Here is a 27,831-nt window from a genome sequence, read left to right as displayed (position 1 = left end):
CAAGGAGCGGACCATGGCCCGCCGGCTCGAAAGGCCCTGCGGCTTGGACGGGCCGCGGCAACGGTGAGGGGCGCTGGCCGGGGCGAGCAGCCGCCTCCGGGAACGCTCCGCCTCGGGTATGCCCCTGCTGTCAGGGCCTGCCGGAGGCAGCGGCTCCTCCGCTCGGTGTTAAAGGCTCACCCGGCAGCGGGCGCGGCTGCGGCGTCCCCCGGCCATGGGGACGGCGTCGTCCCTGGTGAGCCCGGCCGGCGGGGTCGGGGAGGTGATCGAGGACACGTACGGCGGCGGTGGCGGCGAGGCCTGTGAGATCCCGGTGGAGGTGAAGCCCAAGGCCCGGCTGCTGCGCGGCTCCCTGCGGCGCGTCGGGGCCTCGCGGCCCGGTGGCCTCATCGGGGCCAGCTTCAAGTCGACGGCCTCGGTGCAGGAGCTGGAGTGCATGGCCGAGTACGAGCGCCTGAAGAAGGAGTACGAGATCTTCCGCGTCAGCAAGAACAACGAGGTGGCCTCCATGGTGAAGAAGGAGGCCAAACTGGATAGGGAGAACAAGCGGCTGCGGGCCGAGCTGCAGGTAGTTCCCGCCACCCTCTCAGCCGAGGGGGATGCTGAGGGCTCGTCCCGCTTCCCAGGAAAGCTGTGACAGGGAGGTGACAGGGAGGTGGCATGTGCCCCAGTGCCATCCTGGTGAGCTGTTTGGATGCGGTCAAGGTGTTCCTCTGGGGACAGGGACCGCCATGGTGCGCAGACGTCATTCCTAGAGCAAGGCGAGATCAAAGATGCTGGGATAATGTTGTAGTCAGACCTGAGAAGTAATCTAAACCCTTTTATCAGCGATTGCTTTCACTCAGAAAAAATGCTATATTAAATGTTTTCAGGCACTTCAGAAAACTTACCAGAAAATACTTAGAGAGAAAGAAAGTGCATTAGAAGCTAAATACCAAGCCATGGAGAGAGCTGCTACTTTTGAACATGATCGAGACAAGGTCAAAAGGCAATTCAAGGTATGGCTTGACTTTTCTTTTCCTGGGAAAATGGCCAAAAAGAAGATAGATATCACTGGGTCACATTCCCCCAATGAACTCTTCTCCCATAGCTTTCATGAGGACCGCTCCTTAAAAAAAAAGTGGAGTATCGTAGCTGTGGCTGCCTATGGCCTTTAAGATAATGCTACCAGAACTTCTCTGTAAAGCTATGAGAAAAAAATAGAAAATAACTTTTTAAATATTAAAAGGAGAACATGCAGTCATGCATCTTAAACTAAATTCCTGCGTTATTTCAACACAGGAATATATTCATATTTGGGAGTCACAAGAAAACATGGGCTGCAAACTGACACATGCTGAAGGAATGTGTAAACACAGAGTTCCATTATTTCTGAATAAATTTTGTATATGGCATTGTAATGTTTAACACTTCTAGCTTACATTAAGAAAAGTGTGTATAGGTGCATCTCTATTGGCTGCTAAGTTATGATAGCCAGTTAAAAACAAAAGCCTTTGCACTTTCTGGAGGGATGACTTGAAAGGCCAAGCTGATGCTTCTGCTTTCCCTTGCTTTAGATGATGATATTTCTACCACCCAAAATGGGGCAATACATCCTGGTTTTGCACTTCTTGCAAGATTCTTGATATCTTTAATTGTAACAGGTGTTAATGGCTGGCAGATATATAAAAACAGGATTCATTTTGACCTTATTTAGGAAAATGAGACTTGAAGAAGATTTCATCTCTTTGAATTTAAATCTAGGTTCGTGGGTTTTTTTTTCCCATGTGACGGTAGTAGTTTACAAACAGGACAGCTGGAGATGCTTGATCGCTTTCTATCTTAGGAAATTTATATGTCCACAACAATAAAAAGTAAATACAAGATTATATGTAAAAAAATATATGGAAAAATAAAAGGGAACCTTTGAAAAAAAAATTAACAAGTAGTGATTTTAGAAGACAATAAACTTTAAAAGATGAAGAAAGTTAATTGCCATTTTTAGTGAACTTCCTATGCTAATTCAGACTTCTGACTTTCAGAACGGTATGCTAAGGTTTAAAATGGTAAAATTTTAAAAATAGATCATTTTAAACTATGTTTTCCTGCTCATTTATTGGTTCTTAGTGGCTTCTTGTTCACATTTTCATGCCTTTGCCTGATGAGTGAACGCTAGAAACTTATTTTTCCAATTGAAAGCAGATAACATGAATTCAGGAACTGATATTGAATTTTAAAAGATTTATGGATTGTATTTCTTTTTTTTTTTTTTCTTTCCTGCTCATAGATTTTTAGAGAAACTAAAGAAAATGAGATTCAGGACTTACTGAGGGCCAAACGAGAGCTAGAAGCAAAACTTCAGAGACTCCAGGCCCAAGGAATCCAAGTGTTTGATCCTGAAGAGTCTGATTCTGACGATAATTGTACAGATGTTACAGGTGAGAATTTAATCCCCAGCATTTTGTGTTGGAACTTGACTGAAGTCTCTGAATAGAAAAGCACAAGACAAATATTTGTGTACTTTTGAAAAAAAGTTTTATTAATCCAGGTGAAAAGCAACTTAAAGTAGTTTAAAGGGTAAAAGCAGCTGACTCTACAAACTTGGTTTAGATTGTGGGAACCCCACATTTCTGGTTTTACAAATGAACAGATGAAGAAAATAGAGCACTGTCTAGACACGGTGACTTGAACGTTTTTTTTAAATTGTTCCATGAACAATTCTAAGTTGTCTAGGCTTTTCTGAGTTTTCTGAATCTAGATCTGAGAGGTCATGTTCCAAAGGATCCAAAAAGCACACCTGAACTAGAGGGAATCTTAGATAGACTTACTGTCTGTGGATGAAGTATGCCAGTCCCAGCTGCTGTGGTTTTCAGAATAGCAAGGTTAGACATTTAACAAAGATAAACTGACCAAAAGGGTCATTTTATGGAAGAATTTTTTGAAAGGGAAGCCCTAGCAAACTTAATTACATAAAAGGCAAAACCTTGTATATACTGTAAGAGGCATTTGATAACATGGGAAGGATTCAGGTAGGTGTGTGATCAGTCCACTGTCTTTCTAAGTGATTCAAAGTAGAGCAATAATTGTAGCAGACAGTTAGAACTTGAACACTCTTAAGGATGGCCACCATTACTTCTTGCATCGTGAAGGGTTACTGAGGAAAAACCATGTGCAAGTGCTGTTGCTTAACCTTTGTTTTGCTTATTGAGATATATCAACAGTCACATCGTGGCAGGAGTATAAATATACAGTCTTTAAAAGTAGAAATGTTTCAAAATGCAGTGGTCAGCTTTTTTGCATAGAAATTACGCATTTGATGAACTTCAGTGGTACAGATAGTCTCAGATATTTCAATCCTGCCTACAGCCCCTTTATACCTTTTCAGTGCTGGAACATTTCTGAACAAAAGCTGACAATTTTGTGGTGTGCGTAAAATGACTGCAGCAATACTGTGTTTTCCTGGTTTGTAGTGCGAGTCAGCATTTGAACCCAACTAATGTGAGAAATCTATATAAAAAGAAATATTAGCAAATAACCTCATCCTTTAGCAGCATGGCTTCTCATTAACTTTAGACAAGCGCCCGTTTAGAACTATAGCACACAAAGGTGTGAGCAAATCTGCTATAGGAGAAAAAATTGTGATCAGTGGCACGTGGCAGTAGGTTTCAGCTGGAGTGTTTAAAACTGCCTTGTTTAATGAAAATTAAGAGTTGTTTTCTTTCTCCCCAATATTAGCTACTGGGGCACAATCTGAATACTGGAATGGAGGAGCTTTGGGAAGTGAGCCATCCATGGGTAGTATGATGCAACTTCAGCAGTCTTTCAGAGGGCCTGAATTTGCTCATAGCTCCATAGATGTTGAGGGACCATTTGCAAATATAAACAGGGGTAAGTAATGGTGGTTTGTTTTGCTGGGATTATAAGTGTCTGTCTTTTTTTTTTTTTTAATCCATTCTTAAGTAATAGTGTCCTTTCTTAGCTCCTTTTCCTTCCATTCTTGGGTAATTTGACTGAAGGGTTATTTTGAATTATTTGTAAAAGTAAAAGGAACTGTAGCTGTACATGCTAAGTTATGTTTAATATATTTGGTGACTACAGTATGCTGTTTACTAAAATCACTGCAGCACAGTGAATAGTGCTTTGTTGTGAGCAAACCAAATACCATTTTTTGCATATGTTGACTGAGGAAGATAGATAGTGATCTTTCTTTCAGTATCTGCTGGCGTTCTTCTTTCCATTTTTATTTTAATTCTCTACTTACTGAGTATGAATGTTACATTTATATTAGAATAAACTATATCCCTGTTTTTTCATTGGATTTGCGTAGGTTTTGAGTCTCTTTAGGGGGCCATTAATGGAAATCTGATTGCAAGACCAGAACGTATGCATTGTTACATGAATCAGTGTTAGATATTTTGTTATCAGTAATTGTTGCTTTTGAACTTTGTTACCCAAATGGCCTTTTGTAAACTGTCTTCTGGTGCTCTGGTTTCCCTCACTGTTGCCTGGCCCTGGAACCCCTTCTGCATAAAGCTGACTTTGCTGGCAGTTCTCCCTCTTGTCTTCAATCCTTCAGGCTCTAATTCAGAAGTCTGTGCCTGTAAAGTGGAAGGGGAGGGTCTTTTCTGTGGTGGCTCCAGCTTCACACACTAAGCCTTTCATCATGCCATGTGGTACTGAAAGGTGAACCTAGCTTGAAAAATGAATTGAAAAAAATGACCAGCCACAAAATGAAGAACTTAAGAAAGTTCTAAAATTCATTGATTCTATAGGGAATTGATATACAATACTGTACTATAGAGAGCACTGACCTTTGAAGAGGAAGTTCCCATAATGTTTCACTGTTATTTATTCACGTGGTCTAACTGAAATACGCGTAGATCTGGAGGAAAAAAATATGTTTGATAATGAGTGATTTTACTATTCCTGCATATTTTTACTTATTTTACAACTATCATCAGCTTGATTTTTGTGGATACGTTTCATCAATCTTATTTAAAGGAAATATCATTGTAATGATAATATCAACATATTTAACTGTTGTTAAATATGTTGATAAATATTTGGCTGTTATTTTGCCACGTTATCAAATTATGTGACGTTATCAGATGGTACTCTAAATTGAAATTTTTAAACTCAAAATAGTTGAGTAAAAATGTTACTACTGTTTTAAATAATGTAGTATTCATAATGTTAAGAGGTGATGACTTATCTGTTATGCAGTGTAACCAGATGTGAACATCTCTAGACTTCATTTTGGTTTTTTTTTTTTCATTGGCAGATGATTGGGATGCTGCTGTCGCCAGTTTATTACAGGTTACTCCTCTGTTTTCCCACTCTCTGTGGAGTAACACAGTAAGATGTTTTATTATTAGTACTGATGAGACTCAGCCAGAAGTGAACATCTTCATTAGAGTGAGTACCTCACAAACTTAAGTGAATTTATATGCTATTTTGTTTCCACTGTGATACTTATTCAGAAATTTGTCTAATATTTCTTGAAAGCTTATAGTAGATGTAGCCTGATCTCAGTGAAGTGAGTGAAGTACTGTCAAGGACTATAGGGGAAGAAACTGCATAGGGAAAAGAAACTAGCAGGTCCTTAGTGCTATGCAGATTGCTATGCAGATCTAGTAATAAAGCACCGTTATTCAAATTTGCTTTCAGAACTACTCACCAAAACTTCATAGAATGTGTGAAACAATGGGGTACTTCTTTCAAGTTGTTCATTTTTCATCAGAAAATGAAAGGCCTCTTAAGGATGTAAGAAAATGGGAAATTGAAAAAAGTTCATTAGTCATTTTGCTCCTGCATTTAACTTTGCCAAGGTAAGTATTTTCCAGACTGCTAATTTATGCAGCGTGCATAGCTTATTAAAAAACATGTGATGCTTTGCTCAGTACATTTCCTAAGCTAGTATCTTCACAGTGATACTCCTTCAAACTTTAGGTTTGCTAGTGCAGACAGTTAAAAGAATACATCATCTTTGTATCATTTCCTTTTTATTGTAGCTACAGATTCCCTTAAAATACAACATGAAAGATGTCTTCATAATACAGAAATGTTTTGCTTTCCAAGTGCAGCTGTGTGTCATGTATTGCTGGAGTCTTAGGAATTCAGGATGGTTGGTGTGATTGTACTCATTGTTTTTCATTTGATTATCTAGGCTTACATCCATCTGTAGTATTTTGATTTTAGTCTGTCACATATTATTTTCTGTCTTTGGCTATTTTTGGACTGACTTCATGGCTCTCCTGTGTGGTACCTTGTGCTAGCTTTCTACAGCTTAATTTACTGAAGTCATGATGTTTTATGACAAATAGTAATGCAGTGTGTTCTGTTTGTTCAGTGATTAATTTCCTAACATTCTAAAAGAAGAAACATAACTTATTAAATGAAAAACACCAAACTAGGGATATTTTTAGGATTGTGTTAGGACTGTTTCTGTTACGCATTTGGGAATTTTGGGCAGAGTTTGGTTTTGATGTTTGGATGAGGGAGGAATGTCATTTTGCTGAAGAAGAGAGAAAAAGGGGTTAGAAAAGACGATATTAAGGATCACAGAGTGGTCATTCCAAAACACCTGTATGAATGCAAGAATCTGAAAATACTGGTATGCATTAAATTTCATATTAGGGGTAGATTTTGAACTCTAGGGGTTTCAGATACTGTTGTATTATTAGAGCTCTTGTATTAACCAGACCTCTTGTTTCTGTAAATAAAACATCTGTCTGCAGAGAATTAAAGGCTGGTTTAAGACGCTAGTAGCTAAGATTTACAACAGTGAAGTGCTTCAGGGAACAGCCAGGTACAACAGAAGATGTTGAATTGTTTTCTTAGAGGAATTGGACTAGAGCTGCCATATATTTACACTGTTAGGAAGATAATGTCAGCTGCTGAGGGTATATTGACAATCCAAGGGGATACTGTTGCCAAATAACCCAATTTTGTGTATGTGGGTCACAAGAAGAATGAAATACACAAGAAAAAAAAAACACAAAGGAGTATTCCTGCCAAAAGTATTAACTTAGAGAGTTTCTCTTAGAAAAACTATGATGAAAATTGTAGTGCTCATATAAAGATATTTCAGAGATCCTGTCTGCTATTGTCAGCATCCCCAAGTTGTATTGTTCCTTCTGTGAAGCAGCAATAGATTGCTGGGAATGACATCCATGGATATCATTCACATATATAAATACAAACTGCTTTTGCGTTTGGAGGTGCGTAATTCTCCTTTTCAACGCTTTTTATAAAAGACTGCCCTACATCTGACAAATACTAAAGGACTTTTCCTGAAAAGGTATAGAACAGAGCCTTCAAATAAATGCTGGCAGAGCACGTATATGATGCTTCTTCATTATGTGTGAATCCATTTTCTTTCCGTGCAAGGCAATTACCTTTTGCTCTGCATATTGGTACGTCAGGAAGGTCAACTTTTAATTTACAAAGCAATAATCATAAAAATTAATAAATCGGTTTAATGTTTTTGGTACAAGTAGCATAAATTTCTCTGTTAGCTGTTCTTTGCTTCAGGGTTTATCTTAAGTTCTCTGCTGAAATATTTGCTTGCCCTTTGTTGTAAATAGATATGACTTTTGAATTAGATTTTGCAGTGAAACCCATCTTCGGAGCTTGTGTTGATTGAAGTGTTTACTACAGCAGTGTAATATAGCACAAGAATGCTGATTTCCAATCTAGTTGTTTGTTGGAGGACTGTGAAGAAGCCTTCTTGAGAAATCCAGAAGAAAAACCTCGGCTAATTTACCACAGAAAGGAGGATGGCAGAGTCAGTTCAGTCTCAGTGCAACAGTTAATTGAGCAAATTTCTTACGTGAACAAAGCAAAGGTATGGCATTTTAAAGATGTGAATTTCAAAAGGCTTATCCTGCTATAAACAACATTGAGTGGTAGTAGTCCCAGATTTTAGGAGAAATTGCATTACGCTCATTGCTCTGGATGCTCGTTGTATGAGCAGATTGAAACTGAAATGTATGAATGTTATGAAATTTTCATTAGCAGGGGAGAAAAAAAGCTACTGCATTTTCACTGAAAAAAAATCCCTGTGCTATAAGGATAAAATTTCTCACCTGTGTTTAGCCATTTAAACAGCAAAGTTATTTATCTAAGGTCCCTCTGTAGCCACTGAAAAGAAAGAAGTATACCTTCAGAGAGATTCGTGCCCTCTGAAAATAGATCAGTTGGCATTTATTTCCCTCTATAGAGAGAACTGTTGAGAACAGCTGAAACTAGATGCCCAGCTTTTAAAAGCTTAGGCAAAATGAATCCTACCTAAGGAATGCAGCAAAATGGAATTTAAATGTGTTCCAGAATGTTTTTGTTGGAAGTCCTAAATACTGTTCCCAGTTGGGTTCAGAGTTGCATCATGCTTTGCTGTTTACTTTTTCAGATGATTGATCATTTTGGAGGTGTGGAGGAAGGAGCATATGAAATCTATAATTGTGTCGAAAAGATAATTAAACAGGTAGAGTGCATGATGCATTTCAGCTTTTTCTGTTCCTACTCTGATTTATGATCTTAAATGATGTCAGTGTGATTACCATATGCTACTTAGATATAATTCAAAGGATCTTTCTGTGTTTTATCATTAATATCGGGCAGGCAAAGAAATCTGCAAGTGGAAAATAAAACCCAAAACTGAGCAGTGCTTTTATGGACAGATGCAGAAATAACAGGGGGAGGGGATCTATCAGTGGCCTAAATTCTTTTCTAATTTATTTTTATCCATATCATAGGATAAGGAAAGATTGCATAGTCCGTTCTCTCTTTATCCTTCTTTGTGGTGGGTTGCTTCCATTATGAGAAGATTAAAACCAATGTCTTGAAATCTGTGCATTCAGAGTTAACTTGGTTTCATCTAATTCCTCATTTACTTATGTTCTTGGCTAGCCTAAAAAGAAATTAGCATATTAGTGTTAGTAGAGCTGCACTGGTATACAGTGGAATTGAGAATAACACTAAATGTGCTTGCACTGTTAAGAATTATAGTAGCAGTTTTTTCCATGTAGTTTTCTTTGTACTTAGGATATATTGGGGTGCGAAACAACAGAACTAGAAGGCAAGGATTTGGGCACTAAGGAAGAGTCCACTGCTCCTGAAGAAGTTGTTTTTGGCGATGTGTTGTGGGATGCACATGATGAACAAGAACAGATGGAAGCTTTTCAGCAGGCCTCTAATTCAACATGTGAGCTGGGATTTGAGAAAGTAAGTACATTGGAAATGTATATGGGTGTATACGGATGAAGAGAAAGCCATCACTCATTTCCGTCTCCTGTCAGTCAAGATGTACTTCTACAGAAGCAGCTTTGTCTGAAAGCATTCTTGAGGCTATTACTCCTTAGGCTAGAAGAAGCCATGCGTCTTGTATAGATGGCATATTTATTTTCTGGGAGAGATGCCGGTTTGTGTGGTGGTGGTGGTGTGTGTTGTTATCTGTTTGATGAAGAAGCAGTTGTTCCTGCACTGGAGAAAAGCATGATAACAGTGTCCCAGAAGTAGGGTGTCCTCCTAGGCTTTGGTTGTCAATAGGAAAGGCTCTGAATTTTTTTTTTTTTTGTCTTTGAGGAAATCTGAGCTCTGTCTTGACACCTGGGGTTAGGTCTTTCAGACATGACTAATGAAAAGATTCTATATCTCCTCATGCAGCCATACATATGTGAGGAGAACATAAATTAAACATAGTTCTATGTGTATCTTAATGCACCTCCACTTCTTTTTTGCAGACAAAATATTTCTCCCAAGTGGATGAAGGGTGGTGTTTGGTTTTGTTTTTGTCATCCAGAACTCTGCTAACAACATTCTTGGGCATTCATATGGTGAAAGATAGCTTTTCTTTTGCATTCTTAGTGCCTCAAAATATCATTCATGGCAGATGCCAACACTGACAGCTTTGTCCTGGCAACCATATCGAATGCAGTGAGGCAGTTGGGGGAAAGAGCGGGGTGAGGAAGCCTGAACAAACATAGTACCCAATGGCTTTACTGTAGTAACACTAATTCAGTTTATTAGCACTGGAAGTTCAATTTTAAATAGAATTTTGGAAAAAAATGTTTATTTATTTTACACTTTCTTTAAAAGAGATAATAAAGTCTGTGGTTTAAGTGTTTCATTATAAAATTTATTTCCATTTGTATTATATTACATTTCAGTAGTTATTCCCTTACCTTAATAAATCTGGACATGCATTTTATATCTAGATGGTTTACAATACCAAGCACTATATTTCTCTCTTAAACAATGGAATATTTTTAATGATTGTTTCTTTTTTATAGTATTTTGAACGTCTAAATGATCTAGTAGCAGCACCAGCACCAATTCCCCCTCTGCTTGTATCAGGAGGACCAGGCTCTGGGAAATCTCTACTACTGTCAAAATGGTAATTTATATAACTTTTTTTTTTTGGTACAAATATAATTTAAGAAAAAAATTGCCATTACATTTCAAACATTGTATCAGTTTAATTAGAGGTAAAATGGGAGCATTTACAAAGCACTGAAGTTATTGAAGCATCCTGGAAAGATTTGTAGTAATTGAGTAGCTAATTCTATCTGGGCTGCCTTTATAATCTCCCTGACTCCAATTGCAACGCCTTACAGATCTGTCTTTGCACAGCATCAATAAGCGGTTTCAGTAGCTCAATAGTCTTGCCCTTCTCTGATACACAAGAGGGGTCCTTTGGAGTCTTTTCAACTGAAGTAAAGGAAAGATCAGACCTAATAATTTATCATAGAAATGCATTTTATGGTCACTTGTAGGCTGGGACAAAACTTGTTGACATTAAAATAAGGTGATAGTGTCGCTACTTCTTAAAAGCTTAGTGACGTGTGACTATCCAGTGTCAGGAAGGGCACAGTTACTGGCTATCAGTATTGGGCAGAGCAAAAATGGAATCTGGCATAAAAAGTTCAGTTATAGCTCAGGAAATGTGTATCCTATTTTCCTATTTTGTGAGATAAATGTGGAAGATCTTATAGTCTGTTAAGTGCTTTCTTTTATTTTTAACTTCTCTCATTAGGATTCAATTGCAACAGAAGCATTCACCAAACACACTAATTCTTTATCACTTTGTTGGGAGGCCCATGTCTACTAGTTCAGAATCTGCACTGATAATTAAACGCCTTACTTTAAAGGTATACTGTATTATTACATACCCTGCATTGCATGATTCTTTGGAAAGTGCCTGTGTGTGTCAAAAGATAAAACATTTCTGCAGGTTTTTTTACATCGGTTAAGAGTAATACAAATGTATGGCATTATGGAATGGAGGGACTCTGATCCTATAACTTAAATGCAGATCAATTAAATAGCATCTCTGGGATATTCATAATAGATTGGCATTAGCAGTTATACTTCCAGTGACCTATATTGATGGCTTATAAAACCATACAAGCTTCTTCCAAAATTTCCTGCCATCTGGCCAATGAGAGAGGCAGGTGGTAACGTCTTCTGTCAATGTGCTCAGAAACCTGAGGCTGTATTCGCCAGTTGGCAGCATATTGTTCCTTGACTAGTCTCTCTCCTATGTTAATTTATTTTTTAATTGCGTGTTAGATACGTGGGGAATAAGTGCAGAGTTTTATTGTATCAAGCTCTGAGCTTTCTTTTTCCTTCACAAGGTGGCATTAAGGACCTCACAGGACTAAAACCTTTAGAAAAATGAAATCAATTGTGCTGTCCTTGCAAACTTCTCATGTGTTTTAGAAGTCTGCCTATTTAACCTGTGTAACTTTTAAGTCCTTTAAGTCTCTGAATTCTTTGTACATTGTGTAAACTCAGTTCAGTAAATATTCTTTGTTCTGCGTATGCCAGCTTTCTGCATATACTAGAAGGAAAGTATCCTGCATGAAAAATTGCCCCAAAATCAAGCTTTGGATTTTTTTTTTTTTTCCCTCTTATGTCTATAGGACATCTTTCAACTATCCTAGTTGATTTTTAAGTTAGAATTTGTTACATATGTTTGTAATTCTGCAGCTTATGCAACACTCATGGTTAGTGTCACCTCTGACCTTGGATCCAGCTAAACTTCTGGAAGAATTTCCCCGCTGGTTGGAAAAGCTTTCTGCACGTCATCAAGGCAGCATTATTATAATTATTGATTCTATTGACCAAATACAGGTATGTTTTCAAAATATTTGCCATTTGTCAGTCTAAAGGAAACCTTGACTATTGTCATAGGCTGAGCTATATCTATGTAACAGAAATATTAAACTTGCTTTGCTCTAGAGAGCACACACAGACACTAATTTTGCAAAAAGTGCAGATGAGGTAAAATAGGCTTTCATTTTTATAGAAAAAATTTGTGTTGGGTTGTTTTGTTTGGGGTTTTTTTACTAAATTTATTTTAATGCCTTAATTTTTGACCAAACTAGTTACTTTATTTATCCAAAGGCTCAAGGCTGTGAGATGACTTGCTGGGCGTGTGAATAGCCTAGTCTTTGATGTGAATATTTCAACAATAGTATTCTGTTCACTTTGTTTAATGTACAGTAATGCTGATACATATCAATGGATCGTTTAATACTGTGTCAAGAACCAGATCATGGACAGATTAAGGACACTGGCGAATTTAAGACTCTTTTCACTGAACTGTGTAGTTAATGAAACGTATCAGCTTCTGGCATTGTTTTCAACAACCTTTGTATAAGTAACCAGAATTTGTTTTTAAGCAAGCTGAGAAGCATATGAAGTGGCTGATAGATCCACTGCCAGTGAATGTGAGAGTGATTGTATCAGTGAATGTAGAAACGTGTCCACAGGCTTGGAGGTATGTTGCATTTCTGAGATGTTTCAAAGTAGCCTGGGTTATAATTATTGTTTTAAATTACAGTTACTCGTTGAAGAGCAAACCACCAAATTTGTCAAGACCTGGAGATTTAATAGAAGAAGGTTTTGCAACTATTGAGGACAGCAAAAGCTTCTCTGTAACTGCAATGAGGACAGGTTTTAGCTGTTGGGAAACCAGCTTTTTGTTTTACTGTTTTGGATCTATCCATATGACTATATAAAGGATACTAAATGCATTTAGGTGCACATCAAGAGCCACAATACCATGATGTAGATCCAGGATAAGGCTAAAAGTAGAAATTTGACTTGGGATGACTAGAATTTTAGTAATGGGGAATAGCTTCAATTACTGCTTTGATATAAATCTTTTAAAAGCTCTTGAACTTTGATGTCTTTTTTTCCTTTTGTGTGCTATTTAATAAGGTCTGAATATGATTTCTCTCTTACCAAAGGTTGTGGCCCACTCTTCATCTTGATCCACTGAATTCCAAAGATGTTAAATCTCTCATTAGTGCAGAATGTAACTCTGCAAATGTTAAACTGACTAAAGAGCAGGTATGTCTGTTGTAGTTCTTCTAAAGTACCTTACTCTGGTATAACTTTTAATGAAAACATGGAAAGATGAAGTAAGTGCAGCTGCCAAAAGAAAGTATTTTATTTAGCTAACTAAATACTATTGGTCAAGATAGCATGCAGTTTGAGTATTTTTACACCATGGCTCATAGCACTGAAACACAGATGGAGCAGCATAAGTTATTAACGTAAAACGAGTGCAGTTGCGCATATTGCTGTAAACATGCTCTTTTATTTTAGAACAATAGAAGGTTTAGTATTGCATAATACTGTAACAAGGATTGGCAGAGTGGGGAAAAAAAATATTTTACTTCTTTGCCGTGGAGACTGATTCTGTAAGGTAATCCTCATCTTGAGAGATGTAATGCTTAGATCCTAACTCTTTTAATCGTAAATTCAAAAGGAAACTGCCACTCATATGCTCCTGTAGCTAGATAAACATGCAGTATTTTGTGCACTAGTTATCATGTCATAGTTTTCAGATGTTAGAGATAAAGCATATCTAGAACTTTTATTTTCTTGTCAAACAGTGAACGTTTTATTGGTATGGTATGATTAATTTCATCTTGGCTCACAGATTTTGTTTAAAATGTAGGAGAAGAAGCTTGAGAGACATTGTCGTTCTGCCACAACTTGCAATGCTTTGTATGTCACTCTCTTGGGAAAAACCATTGCTTGGTAAGTTGAGATGATCTTGAAATTATTATGCTCATCACTAGATTAGAAGACTTCAAGTAGGTTTGTTAGCATTTTGAAATACATTCGTTTAACATAGAATGAATCTTTTTAAGAAAAAGCAGCAGAGCAGTATACAAAGTTTTCCCCCTTCACCGACTGTGAGTGCAATGGGAAGAAAAATCAGAGAGTATACAATCGCCATTTTGCTACTAAGTGAATCCAAATAGTTGTATCTGTCTGTTTTCAGTTCTTCTGTTTTTATTTTATTTTTCTGTTGTTCGGATTTCTGGGTATATCAGTTGCTTCAATGTTTTTTAAAAGTATTTGGAGAATGTTGGTATTATTTTGTTACACAGTTTAATTCAAGTCTGTTGTATTTACTGATGTACCAGACACTTTGCCTCATAGATTTTTAAGGCTAAAAGAAAGTTCAGCAACTGTTTAGTTCAACATCTTGCATACGGTACTTTCCCTGTAATTCCTGATGTGGAGAAAATTAATCTTCCCTCTTGTGCAAGAGAATACTTAATAAGTGCATTGATTTATTATTAACCTAGACTTCATCTTGTTGAGAAACATGCATTTTTAGTTTAGAGACTCCCAGAAAATGATACACTGATAATTTAATCCGGGTGACTGATTTTCATTATTTTTTCGTTCTGTCTTATGTCATAGAATGCTTATTTACTCCTGAAAGCATGCTTTATAAATGCATTAAATGAAAGAGCAGCATGTAGTTTTATCTTTATCCAACCTGATGTTCTTATTCTGTACTCCTGCTGGCGGAAAGAACAATGCAATGTACTTTTTTTTTTTTAATAAAAATGTTGCAATTATTTAGAAAAATCGAACAGTATGACAGAAGGTGTCTTTAGGAATTGACCTCTTCTGTGTTTAATCTCACTAGGTGCTGTGCACCCTTTAAACCCAGTAGGAATTCAGAGCTCTTCAGTAGTTTCAATTCATCTTGCTCAGCCAAATTTAATCTGCTAAACCACGCCATTTTTGTCCTTCTGCTCAGTGTTGGAAATACAGGAAATATTGATGGAACCCTTCAACGGTGTTTCCAGTGTCAAGACACAGTGTCACTGTACAGGCTTGTTCTGAGATCAATTCAAGAATCATTGCAGAGTGATAAAGAGAAAAGTCTTTTGAGAGAGGTAAGCTGAGAATGAGTCGCTATTTCTACAGGTAATGTATATTCTTTTGTGTAAAGAGTTTTTCTGAAGTTAAAAGTAAATATAAATTTATGTTGGTTCATATGTATGATTCGGAGATTATTGTATTATTAGTATAGAAGGGACAATTTTATTAATCTAATTATATCTATTGTGTAACTAGAATATATGACTGCTTTGTGTTAAATTTCGATTATGTCATTGTCTCATGAAAAAGGACTTTTTCACTATGATGTGATACAGAATTAGCACTTACTTGCTGATCAGTACCCTGATCCAATGACTAACTACATTAAGGATGGTGAATGTAATCAAAACATGGTATCTTGTGAGTACAGGGCAGTGCATATTAGATTTCTGATTCCTCTTCTACCTTTGCAGAATTTCCCTGTCGTGTGGAACATTTTTTTGAGTAGAACATGATACTCCATAATTGATAGAAGTTCTTTGGTGCTGGCAACATAAGACCTTCAACGTATTTTACTGAGACGGAAGTTCCTTATGATAAAGTAGTTATTTTTCCCTAGCGTTTTAGAGGAAAGTCTAAGCAGCTGTTTGTTTGTCCCAGACTGGTTTATCTATTAGGATATTAATCCATAAGCACCGAGGACTGTTCTTTGAGGACAGAAGAGGTAAAGGACTTGTGTAGGCAGGGTTTTTTTCCCTTGGCATATAAAGTTATACAGTAATACACAGTATTTTTCTTGGAAATTCAGCATAACTAAGCTCTGCAGGAAATATTGCTGACTGTGTAAAATAATTTTTCTGCTTTATGTAGATACTGTGTGTCATCGGTGTTAGCCACAATGGTGTGAGTGAGTCAGAGCTGATGGAACTTTACCCTGAATTGTCTTCTGCAGTGTTAGCCTCGCTTGTTCACAGCCTGCACAAAATGTGTTTGCTGACATATGGCTGTGGTTTGCTGAAGTTCCAGCACCTCCAGGTAAATTTTGTCATTCTAAACATGTGCAAGTGAAACTCCACCCCGTAAGCCCCTCCTGTTTTTTAGATAAGTTCTGTTGTTAACTAAGTAGGCCATGATATGTTTGTGTTTGCTCATCCATTTTACTTAACATCTGGTCAGATGTTAGAATCACCTTAAAAACTACTAGAGCTGTGATACCAGTATTGATCAGTAGTGTTCAGCAGTTGAAAACTTGGCATTTCAAACCTTCAGAAATTTCTGATCTATTAGTTGTTAACCTCATGTGTCCTAGAAAATACTAGTACCACAAAAAACAAGCAGAATTGAAGGAGAAGGAAATATTATCTGAATAACGAGAGCTTTGGTCTAATATAAGACAATCTGTTTGTAGTGCCTTTGTCATAGAAAGATCTTCAGTTCTGCAACACAAGACGTGTTCCATAAAGAAATCTCGCATAGCACCCTGTGTATCATCAGCACTTAATAAGCGAATGAAATGCATTCTCTTTCGCTCAATTATACTTTCTTTCAGGCTTGGGAGATGGTGAGAGTAGAGTATATGGAAGAAGGTGAAAATGTTATTTCTGCCTATAGACAAAAACTAGTGGAGTATTTCACCATGCAGCTAAGGTAGGTCAGAATTTCTCAAGGTGTGCTAAATTGCAGGCTTTATGCCTCATGGATATTTTTGTTTTCTTCATATAGCTTCTTTGATTCAGTTTAGTAAATTATTATGGCAAAATAACTCTGTAAAACCTTAGTTGTCAGTTTAGCAGTTTATTATTATTGATAAGTTGTTTTTAATCTTGGAAAAGATTGAGGACTATGAAGGGGAATAGGCATACAATAAAGTTATAATGTGAAAAGGTAGTGCGTGAATTTATAGCGCATCAGTTATTTTGTGGTAACTGACCCCATGTGGGTTTTTAACTCAGTAAATGCTTGGAAATTTGAGGTTGCTTGGAACTTGAAGAAGCAGCAAAAGACCCCTTGCGTTCAGCAAGCAATTAGCACATACACAAGAGGAGATCCAGTAGAACAGCTGAAAAGCTACAAATTCATATCCGGATTGAAAACTGATTTGCATTTACAGTCCTGAGTTAGTGTGTCCAGCTGTGGGCTACTGCTTACTGCTTCTTAGAGCATGCACTGTTGGGTAGCAGAAAGCCGAGAGGGCCACAGTGCACCAGGCAAAGGAGGCACAAAGGGACAATGCGCTGCTGCGGGGCTGTAGTCCTGGTGGCAGGAACAGATCAGCCCTTACGGGAGCGGGGAGCAGCTTCCTGTGGGGTAACTGGGCGAAATTAAAATGAAGATGTGTGAAAATGGAGTACATAGGTCTTGTAGTAGTCTGTTTAGACATTCAGGTATGGCAATTGCATGCTTGCCTAGTTTTCCCATCAAATTGACAAGTTCTGTTAGGCCTCTCGGAGTTTTAATTTTGATTTGCTTTTCTTTCAATAGTCGAGACCGAGTGACTTGGAGAAGTGCAGATGAACTTCCCTGGCTCTTCCAGCAGCAGGGTGATAAGCAAAAGCTGCACAAGTGTCTTTTGAATCTCTTCGTATCCCAAAACCTTTACAAAAGGTACAAAGGTAGCCACTGCTTTGACAATTAAAGACATTTTGAAGTAATTTTTTTGTCAATATCAATCAGGAAATGGGAGATATAGATTAAAGGAACTTAAATAGTAGATGCTGAAATGCTAAATGCAATTGTCATATAAATCATTATTTTTTTTTTTTTAATATGTTACACCTGGGTGTTGGTAAAAGGGATAAATGCTGCTGTTGAACAGCATTAGTCTTCATGGATTGCCTCTGTAGACATTGTAGCATAAAGACAAAATTCATGCATATGGCCCTTTTCTTCTAAGCTAGCATCATTCTGAATAGAGGGGTATCAGAGATAAGATGAGCTTCTTATTTCCTTGTTAAAACAGGGGACATTTTGCAGAATTGCTGAGTTACTGGCAGCTGGTTGGGAAAGATAAGAGCTCTATGGCAGCTGAGTATTTTGACTCTCTGAAAGAATATGAAAAAAGCTGTGAGGGAGAGGAAAGTATGATCTGCCTGGCCGATCTTTATGAGACCCTGGGACGGTTTCTTAAGGACCTAGGTCTTCTCAGTCAGGTGAGTACATTTAGAGATTGTTGTAACAGCAAGGAGGCGAATTCAGCAGAGCTCAGTGTGTGATTTCTGTTGTGGTTGTTAAATTACTGTAGCATACAGGATGCTGCCTGCCGCCATCATATTCCGAACTTTGTTGTTACAGGCTGTAGCTCCTCTGCAGCGGTCTCTGGAGATTCGAGAGACAGCGCTGGATCCAGACCACCCAAGGGTGGCGCAGTCGCTCCACCAGCTAGCAGGAGTTTATGTTCAGTGGAAGAAGTTTGGAAATGCTGAACAGCTGTATAAACAGGCGCTGGAAATCTCTGAAAATGCTTATGGAGCTGAACATCCTCGGGTAGCCCGCGAACTTGATGCACTTGCAACCTTATACCAGAAGCAGAACAAGTAAGATTAACTACACTGGGGTTTTTCTTTCATGTGGAGGTGGTACAAAAATAACAGCAGACATTTTCTTCCTAAAGCTAGAATGTTTCTTTGATTCTTCTTTGGAGTTTCATAACTTCCAATGCAACCATGAGCATCCCCTGTGTGTTCTTGTAGCAAGCCATGCAGTAAGGAACAACATTTGTGCTTAGTTTAACAACAGACTCCTAGCAAGTTAGGGATAAAGCAGGAGCATTGTCTGGCCCTAAGGATTTTGGACATTTTTATCTTTTGACAAGAGGTGTGTTTCCCCCCCCCCAGATTCTTAAAATCTGCTTAAATTTGTAAACTCAAGTAACTTAGGAGCTTTCCAAAATACTTGGTGATGCTACACTAACACCATCAATAACTCTTTTCAGATATGAACAAGCTGAGCAACTGAGGAAAAAGTCCTTCAAAATACGCCAAAAAGCAGCAAGGCGGAAAGGCAGTCTGGTAAGGAAATTTTTAATATTTAAGAAAAAAGTGCAGGGCATGTTTGGCCTTGGCTAAATAGATGATAAAGTGAGTCTGCTGACAAAGCTCCAGTGCTTTTCATAATTGAGGGCATAAGTTAGTGAAGTAGTTTAGCAGCAGCTTTGGTAACTGTCATTTCAATTCTGCTGGAAGTAGAGATGCATCGGTACAACTGGTATGGGATTGAGAGAGGTAGAAAAGAAATAGTAGATATATATGTTTCAGGGGTGCAGAATTATTGCTGATAAAATTGGCTTTCAAAGTGGCAATGGAAAAAGATGTTCTCCAGAATAACTGGGGCATTTATGCTACAAATACTGGTGAACACAGCGCTTACTGCATTAGATAATCCCACTAATATTAGGTGTCATACTGAGTTTTTCCTTCCTTTTTTTTTTTTTTATGTGTTTTTCAGCTAGAGAGTTCCTCTTGTCATTCTTGAGCTAAGGCTTTGTTTGTCGTGTAGTGCCTGTACTATAAGCGTTGAGCTAGAAACTCCAGAGCCCTAGTTACAGCTCTAATGAAGGAAGTCAAAAGCCATAGAAATGTTCCTATTTCCACAGTGCTTAAATACAAAGGAATTTGGATCACGAAGATTTTGTTCATTTTTGTAATGAGTTCTGCTGCACAAATATTTTTATTGAGACTGCAAAGACCAAGACTAGGCTGAGCGTGTAACAATGGCTGTATGTTTTACTTGTAATTAACTTTGCATGTAAGCATTAGCTTGGCAGCCCATTTTACAAGGATCCATCTAAAGCCTTGATTAATACTTTATATATATTTGTATGTGGCATTTAGGATAGGAGATTAACTTGATTTTAAGTTTTGAGCTTATAAACTTAAGAATTTGATCTGAATTGGTTATTTGAACTGCGGAGTTTAAGCAAATTGGCATGTACGATACAGGGAAAACAGCTGTACAACAGCACAGTAACTTAAATTTCCTGGAAGTATGTTTGGTGAAATTCACTGTTAAGATTGTAAGTAAGCAGAATGCCTATGTGCCATTCAGTTTGAAAACAATTTAAGTAGATTTATTGTGTTCTTTTGGCACCAAACTGAGTCTTTTTTGATTTTTCTGTCTTCAGTTGTAAATGTAAAATGTGATGGTGATTGGCTTACATTACCTTGTGCTTTGCTGTAGTGTGGCTTTGCTCTCCTGCGTCAGAGAGCCTTGCAATTGGAAGAGCTGACGTTAGGAAAGGATACACCAGATAATGCTCGAACCCTCAATGAGCTTGGAGTCCTCTATTACCTGCAGAATAATCTTGAGTAAGTTGTATTAATTGTGACACATCCACTGAGTGTTCTCATAGATCTGAATGGAGGCAAAGCACCGAGAACTAGCATTAAATGTAGACACATGATCAAATACTCATCTTCCTGTCCCTGATTCATTCTACTGGGTTTTGTTTACTGTGAAATTCACTCATATTTACTAGATTTGATGCGGTTAGCGTGTGAGTATGTAGTAAGTCAGTGCATTTCCTGCATTCATAATTGGTGTCCCATAGTTGAAGTTAACTAACCCTCGTTGCAAATACTAGTTCTCTCTGGAAATTTATGCCACATCTACTCAGCTTCACTGTTTTATGACCTTTCTTTGTAGTGTTCATCCTTGAACAGCAGGATTGTTGTTTTTCTGTTGTTTTTCTCACTCAAATGCAAGTATTGCAAGAAATCAAGAGTTGAATATTCACAGTACTTGTAATCCTCAGGCTCTTACCCTGCTGGCCCTTTTAAGGGTGAAAGAAGACAGAGCAGAACAAAGCAGATAAAGATAAGCAGGGATATTGAAGAAGGGGAATAAAAGGTGCAGAACAGTTCTGATTGCATGGTTAACCACTCTTCACATCAATTTCTTCAGTCCACAGAGTAGTCTAAAACTGTGTGTTGTGAGGGAATTGTAAAGTCACCTTGAATCCCACTCTACCAAACTGAATCTTTTCAGAGAAGAAAGAAAGTGCACAGCGAAAAAGCACAGGGTAACTTCTGGAAGTATTTTTATGTTCTTCCAATATATGACATTTTTGTCACCAGTAGTTGTTGAATAACTACAGAAGTATATTGTAATTTAGGATCTGCACACAGAATCTCTGTTAAATGCAGGACCTTTACAGTGAAGGAATTGATTTTTAAGAGTTGTTGGAAATGTGGGTTTTTTTGTCATTTTACCCTCAAGAAGTCACACCGAAGTGATTGATCATAGAGGAGTGTTATCTATCTAATCTCATACAAGATCATTTTATATTCCACATTATTCATCTGTAGTTCCTGTCCAACATAATCTACTTTTTAGAGTAACCGTATCTCCACTATTTCATAGGTGAGCAAAAGTATAAACTTTATTCTAGGGAAGGTTTAAGTAATTTTTTTAATGGATATTGAGGCTCTGTTCTGAATCGGCAATCCAAGATTGAATTTTTTGATCATTTGATGCAGTTCGGATGAAATCAATGGTAGAAGAGTATGTCACTTCATTAGTTGATATACGTTATATCACACATCATCGTCGAGCCCTTACATGGAGTCAACACCTTTTGACGCTTGTCTAAGAGCTCCAGAATTGAACCTACAGTTCTGTGTATAAATGGTCATCTTTTTCTCTAACGCGAAATGGATTTTTCCAATTTACTAAGTTGACCTCGTGGGAATAGTGTCACACAGAATTTGTGCATGTGTCAGGATGACAAACTGCCTAGTTATAGTGGATGCTGCCAGTATTATGTGGGGATCACCCATTGTTTGTGATAGAGGAACTGCTGTAAATCTGTAATGGAATAGTAGCCTGCTACTTTAGGGAGATAAAATGTGCTCTTTTGATAGGGAAACACGTTACACAGAGTCTTTTCTACTTTGTCACTTCTAGACAGATTCTACTATGAGAATCTAGCTCGTGACTATGTAAAACCTGTTCCAGTCTCTCCTCCTTTGGTATGAAAGCTGTCTGCTGAACCCTGAAATAACGTTTTATATTTTTTAAAGCTACTTCAAGAACATGTAGTGTGTTCTGAACCTTTACCTTGGATTCCACTACTGCTTTATCCGTGGGAGTATGTGACTGCTATGAGGAGTTGCCCAGAAGTCAGTAGAGTGTTTTGAATAAGGAAGGATTACTTGCGTAACTGAAGATATAGGCTGAATTAAAGAAAAGAGCAACTGTTCGGGTAGTGTAATGTTTGCACAAATCTGCTAGACTGGCATTTCAGTCCTTTGCAGGGGGACTCCCAGGTTTGCACGGGAATATATTAGCTAGCTCTCTGTCTGCATTCTTATGCCATAGTAGGGCCATGGTTGGGATGTGTAGTTCCTCACTGCGTAATGAATTGCTGATCTGGCATTCATTTATTCCAAGGAAAGTCCATTACCAGATGTCAGTATCTGTGCAGTTTCCAAGGCCGAGTTCGTTCCGTTTCAAACAGTCACTTCAGCCTGTACAGATGTTTCCTGCTTTAAAATATTGCTGAACAAATGTGTTCTGTAGGACAGCAGAGCTTTTTCTGAAGCGCTCCTTGGAAATGAGAGAGAGAGTCCTGGGACCTGACCACCCAGACTGTGCACAGTCTTTGAACAACCTGGCAGCTTTGTACAATGAGAAGAAGCACTATGACAAAGCAGAGGAACTCTATGAAAAAGCTTTAGACATCAGGAAGAGAGCGCTGGCTCCAGATCATCCCTCCTTGGCTTATACTGTGAAACACCTGGCAGTGCTGTACAAAAAGACGGTAAGCACAAGCCTGTTACCTGTTCTCATCACCTAAATTAACTGTAATGTCTTCAATCCAAAAGGAGTGGGGCATGGGAATTTTGTGTTCTATACACGTGCATAAAAGATGTAGTTAAGTGGCCTCAGTCTGTTTCCAAAAAGCCCAGTAGCTTTTTCAAAACACACTTTGCTGCTTAAAGACAAGCTATTTATGAATAATGTCTTCAGTGTCCGGCTGCTCAGTATTCACCAAGAATTTCTCATTTGGTTAAAAACTAGTGTTTGTCAGCTGCAGTGAGGGAAACTCTTCACAGCTGTATTTGAGTTCTCCGCTGTCTGCTATGTGACATCCACAAACAAGAGTTTGGTCACATGTGTCTTAATGGAAAAATCATGTTTTGGGGTGTAGGAATAGTTCTTTTTACACAACGACCTTGAACTTTACAGTCAAATTGAGAGTAACTACTTGAAGGCTCAAGTTATGAGGGAGATAGGACTTTTCAAATAAACTGTCTGGCTGGGCCACCTCCAGCTCGTGTTGATTCACTGAAAGATAAGAGTTGTTCCCCTCTGAAATGTACTATGGGGAATAACATTTAACAGTAGTATAAACTTCTGTGTTTCATCACTTCAAGATGTTTTATAAATATTTGTGTTTGCAGATGGTCATTCTAACCATTTGATATCACCAGTGTAAGAGAGATGTAAGGTTTCCAGCTGTTGAACCAAGATCAAATTCACAGGATGACTGGAAATTTTTTTCTTTTATATTTTCACATTTTACTGTTCTTCAAAGAGAAAAGATTTCTTGAAGATAATCTCTTGGATCAAATGCTCCTGAGTTTTTGCTCAATAATTGTTACTTGCTGTTAGGTGCATGAAATTGGTTTGGGTCACATATTCTCTGCTCACTTCAGCTTCTAATTTTGATGCTGCTAGAAAGTGCAAAAGCACTCAATATTTGCATCAAACAGCTCTTTGCTAGTTTGAAGAGGCATAACTTAAAATCCATGGTGAATTAGTGACACAGGGAAGAGTTGAAGAAGAGAAGGGACAGGAATCAGATGTAGAAAATGACAATTATTTATAGATAGGTATTTATTCAAGATGAATTACTGATTATTTTCAGACTGTGGCATGGTAATGTTTTGAAATAGCAAGGAGAAAATATGATTTAAATTTTGCTATTGTAGTGAACCATTATACAATGGACGTTTGCAGTATTTAATTTCTAATTGCTATTATATGTGAGAATTCATATTCTAATAATAGAAGCCTAAGCATCCTTCTGAAGTATATCCAGTTAATGTGTGGGCAGATTCAAATTTGGAGGAAAACAGATTTGCTGGAAAAATAATCTAGAGTGAAACTATTTGGAATGTGAGACGGATATTTTAGAGAAACCAAAGTCAAAAAGACAAAGGCTCAATATGGTGAATGAGAAGCAACAGGTGCTTGAAATGGCATTGGACGCTGCGGGGCTGTTCCAAAGAAGATGGTGTGAACACCACCAGTAAGCAGAAAACTGCTCAAAAGTTAAGGCAGCTACATTCCCATTCCCATATCACCAGTAAAACTTGGGCCCTTTAAGACAAAAAAAAAAAAAAAAAAAAAAAGCTCTCTGCTTTCATTTATGGCAGGATAAGGAAATACAAATGGAGAAAATTATTTGGATAAAAGGACAACTGAAAATTCTTTTTAACAGCCCTCTCAAGGAGAGACTTGTGGGGAAAAAAATAAATTAAAAAAGAAAGAAATAGACACAGCTGAGAAACACATTAACTGTGAATTGAATATGCTCGGTATTTTGGAAAATTAGGTCCTAATAAATATTCCTGATAAACAATCTGTGCAGAATATAGCTATGAATTAACCAAAGTTAAACCCTTATTCTGGGAACAGTTACATCTTCTCCAAGGCTTTTTGTTTAAAAGAGATTTTACTGTTACCATTTTGACACAGGAGAGCTGAATCACTTTTTCCCTGTTATTTCTAGGGAAAACTGGACAAGGCTGTTCCCTTGTATGAACTAGCGGTTGAAATCCGACAGAAGTCGTTTGGCCCAAAACACCCTAGTGTAGCAACTGCTTTGGTGAATCTGGCTGTCCTTTATTGTCAGATGGTAAGTTTTTCATGTCTTAAATGTTTGTTATTCCTCCCTCGGTCTTTTTTATTATTTGTACCTAAATGATACCAAAGAAACTTGATCATGTTTAAAAGGGAGATTCCTTATGAGACTTGCAAATTCTTAGGTTCCATTTTAAAACTTGAAAGGATATTTGGCAAGGAAAATGTATGCAGGGAACAGATAATTGCTGTGCCTGGTATTTTACAAGGACACTTGGGCTAATGCTCTTTAGATAATTCAAAATGCCCACGTGCTTTATAAGACTAGAGCTGGAGTACAGCATTTTCAGCGGTACGGCGGTTATCACAGTATGAGGAAACACAGCTCCACCGCTGACTTGGAGGGAAACGTAACCCTTTGAAATTTATGTCCGTGAATAAAGAGTGCCCACCTTGATCAACCGCAGCTCTCTGTAACTAAAAATCTGAGAAAGCTGTAGACTTTTTCATCTGCAACTAACATGAGATTCAAAGGAGATGCAATCAACTTGCCAGATTCCTTATTTAGCATCAATAGGGTGAGCTTTAGGTTGTTTTCTTGTTTGCTGTATTTCTGCAATCTGCATATCTGATTTTAAGTGGGGATTAAAGCTGCCTTGGGTAAAGTTAAAGAGCATTTGGTAACTCAAAACTTTCAGGTCAGAACTTAGATTTTCAAAACTGCCTAGGAAGTCCAGACCCTAATTATTATAATATTAGTGGGAATTGCATTTCCAAGTGTAAGCCAATTGCTTTGACAACCTCAATTACCATCCTCATTTGCCAACAGTATTGAGAACTCAAAACACCTTTTTGGTTAAATATGCATGACTTTGTGTCTATTATGTATTGATACTATGTTGGAAAAAAGAATAGCAAATGCAATATACATCTGTAACAAAACTTTCTACTATCTGAAGAAAAAGCAGGTCGAAGCTTTACCTCTTTATGAACGTGCGTTAAAGATTTATGAAGACAGCTTTGGCCACATGCATCCTCGCGTGGGGGAAACTCTGAAAAACTTGGCTGTGCTAAGGTAAGATGATATGTTTTAGCCCTATAAAAGCAAATTACTATAAAAATTACTGGATGAAACAAAACATCCTGGACTTGTGTACTTATTAGTAAAGTAGAGAGCCTTAAGTACCTTTTGTTGATAGCGTGGTGTGCATTTCAGTTAAAATTAATTGAGAGCCTTATTGTATCTGCTTGTTTTAACTTCGTTTTGCTCTGCTTTAAAGCTACGAAGGCGGAGACTTTGAGAAGGCAGCTGAACTTTACAAGAGAGCTATGGAAATAAAAGAAGCGGAGACTTTGTTGATAGGTGGAAAAGCAACTTCTCGACACTCTTCGAGTGGAGATACATTCAGCTTAAAAAGTGCATTATCACCAAACATTTTCCTAGAACATGGACAAAGGTGATATAAACCTGCTCAAAGAAAAGGCAGTCTCTATTGCTATTTTAAAGCAGACATAAACTTATTAAGAAAATCTTATTTTTTCTGGGATAATGTACTATTTTGGGACTGACACCTGTCTTCATGAATGACAGGGAAACAAATGTTTAAGCTTGAAATCCTTCCATGTTTACTTTGCAGACTGTATGGTACAAAGAGAGCTTCTTTCATTGTATATAGATATGTATATTAACTACTCGCTCAAGTTATAGCTAATACCAAAACCATCTGGATTTGATACCTCATAGCCTAAGTGCCAGGACTGTGACAAGTTACGTTCAACCAATTGTATATACTCTGTTGGGTAGTTCTTACTTCTACGTTGTAATAGCCTGGCTTAGAGGACGTGGGTGGTTTGGTTTTGTTAGTGCTTTCTGCCTTTTCAAAAGCTTTTAAAGTTTTTTCTAAAGAGAGAGTAATTTTGAAAAAGTCAAAATACTGTTCCACCCAAAGTTTCACCTGCAGGGTGATTTCAGCTTTTGGCAAACTCACATTCAAGGGACTTGTGCAAAAATAATTGGCGTCCTCGGGAAACTAATATATCTAACTATATCATCATCTACAGTTAAAGCTGTTGTCAGATTCAACTGTGTTCACTAAAAATACTTTCAGTGAGGAATCGGACCAGGTTCCCTGTTGTTAACCCTTTAGCGCTACTTTCATTATTTATCTCATTGAACCCCGTAAAATACAAGAATGCTTGTACTACCTGGAAAAACCTAGTGATGCAAAATAGTTTGTCATCAGATAAAGAGATGCTAATCAAATCTACCTGCCTCTTGTATTTCTTAATACCCTAATCAGCTGGAAGACTCCAGGTGAAGTCTGTTCTCATTCAGTGCATAAATCCACGAATCAATCTAAATACCTAAAAAAAGATTTTTTTATAAAAAATTGAATTAAAATTTCAAAAATTTCAGATTAATTGAAATCTCACTGAAAAGTTTCAGAGTCAACTGATGTAAAGATTCACTTGATCCAGTTTGAAAAATGCAAATGGACTTTACCTCAAAGAACTCCACAATCTTTTTTCCTTTTTAGAGTGGAGTATATATAATCCCTTTCAGCCCTTGTTCTGGTTGGAAAGAATTTAATATTTTGGTAAGGCTGTAACTTGGCAAAAGAAACAGTATATAAAACTGGTATAAAAAATATACAACACAAATTTGATTTTTGAGATTTAAATTTAGTTGAAAAAAAATTCCAAAATAGCTCTTGAAGGTATTACAATACAGCAACAAGCGTTGGCACTTTGTAAAACTCTCTGGATATTTCCCTCTTACTTCACAAAACGGGTTTTTAATTAAAGTGAGAGTCTTCCCACTGTATTCCAGCCACCTTGAAAAGTTTTGAAAATTGGGAAGTTTCTTTGCAGGACCGGTACTGATTAAGGAGAGAGGTGAAAGGAAAAAAA

General features: G+C 37.6%; 1 protein-coding gene across 1 annotated transcript; it reads left to right on the top strand.

The window, feature by feature from the left end:
• On the top strand, positions 1–27,181 carry NPHP3 (nephrocystin 3). Its single transcript, XM_074575189.1, has 27 exons — positions 1–568; positions 873–998; positions 2,267–2,417; positions 3,715–3,867; positions 5,261–5,394; positions 5,647–5,807; positions 7,678–7,825; positions 8,387–8,461; positions 9,022–9,201; positions 10,269–10,372; positions 11,012–11,126; positions 11,968–12,111; positions 12,663–12,760; positions 13,233–13,335; positions 13,949–14,031; positions 15,053–15,191; positions 15,988–16,152; positions 16,667–16,764; positions 17,599–17,721; positions 18,077–18,266; positions 18,409–18,650; positions 19,049–19,124; positions 20,293–20,420; positions 22,633–22,873; positions 24,851–24,976; positions 25,881–25,996; positions 26,202–27,181. The coding sequence occupies exons 1-27, from the start codon at positions 215–217 to the stop codon at positions 26,380–26,382; spliced, it is 3,954 nt and encodes a 1,317-aa protein (XP_074431290.1). The 5' UTR covers positions 1–214; the 3' UTR covers positions 26,383–27,181.
• The last annotated feature ends 650 nt before the right edge of the window (positions 27,182–27,831 follow it).

This window comes from Larus michahellis, chromosome 2, assembly GCF_964199755.1.
Source record: "Larus michahellis chromosome 2, bLarMic1.1, whole genome shotgun sequence".
Lineage (NCBI taxonomy): Eukaryota > Metazoa > Chordata > Aves > Charadriiformes > Laridae > Larus > Larus michahellis.
Note: the sequence above shows the minus strand (reverse complement) of the source record. Positions and strands in the feature narration are given on the sequence as shown.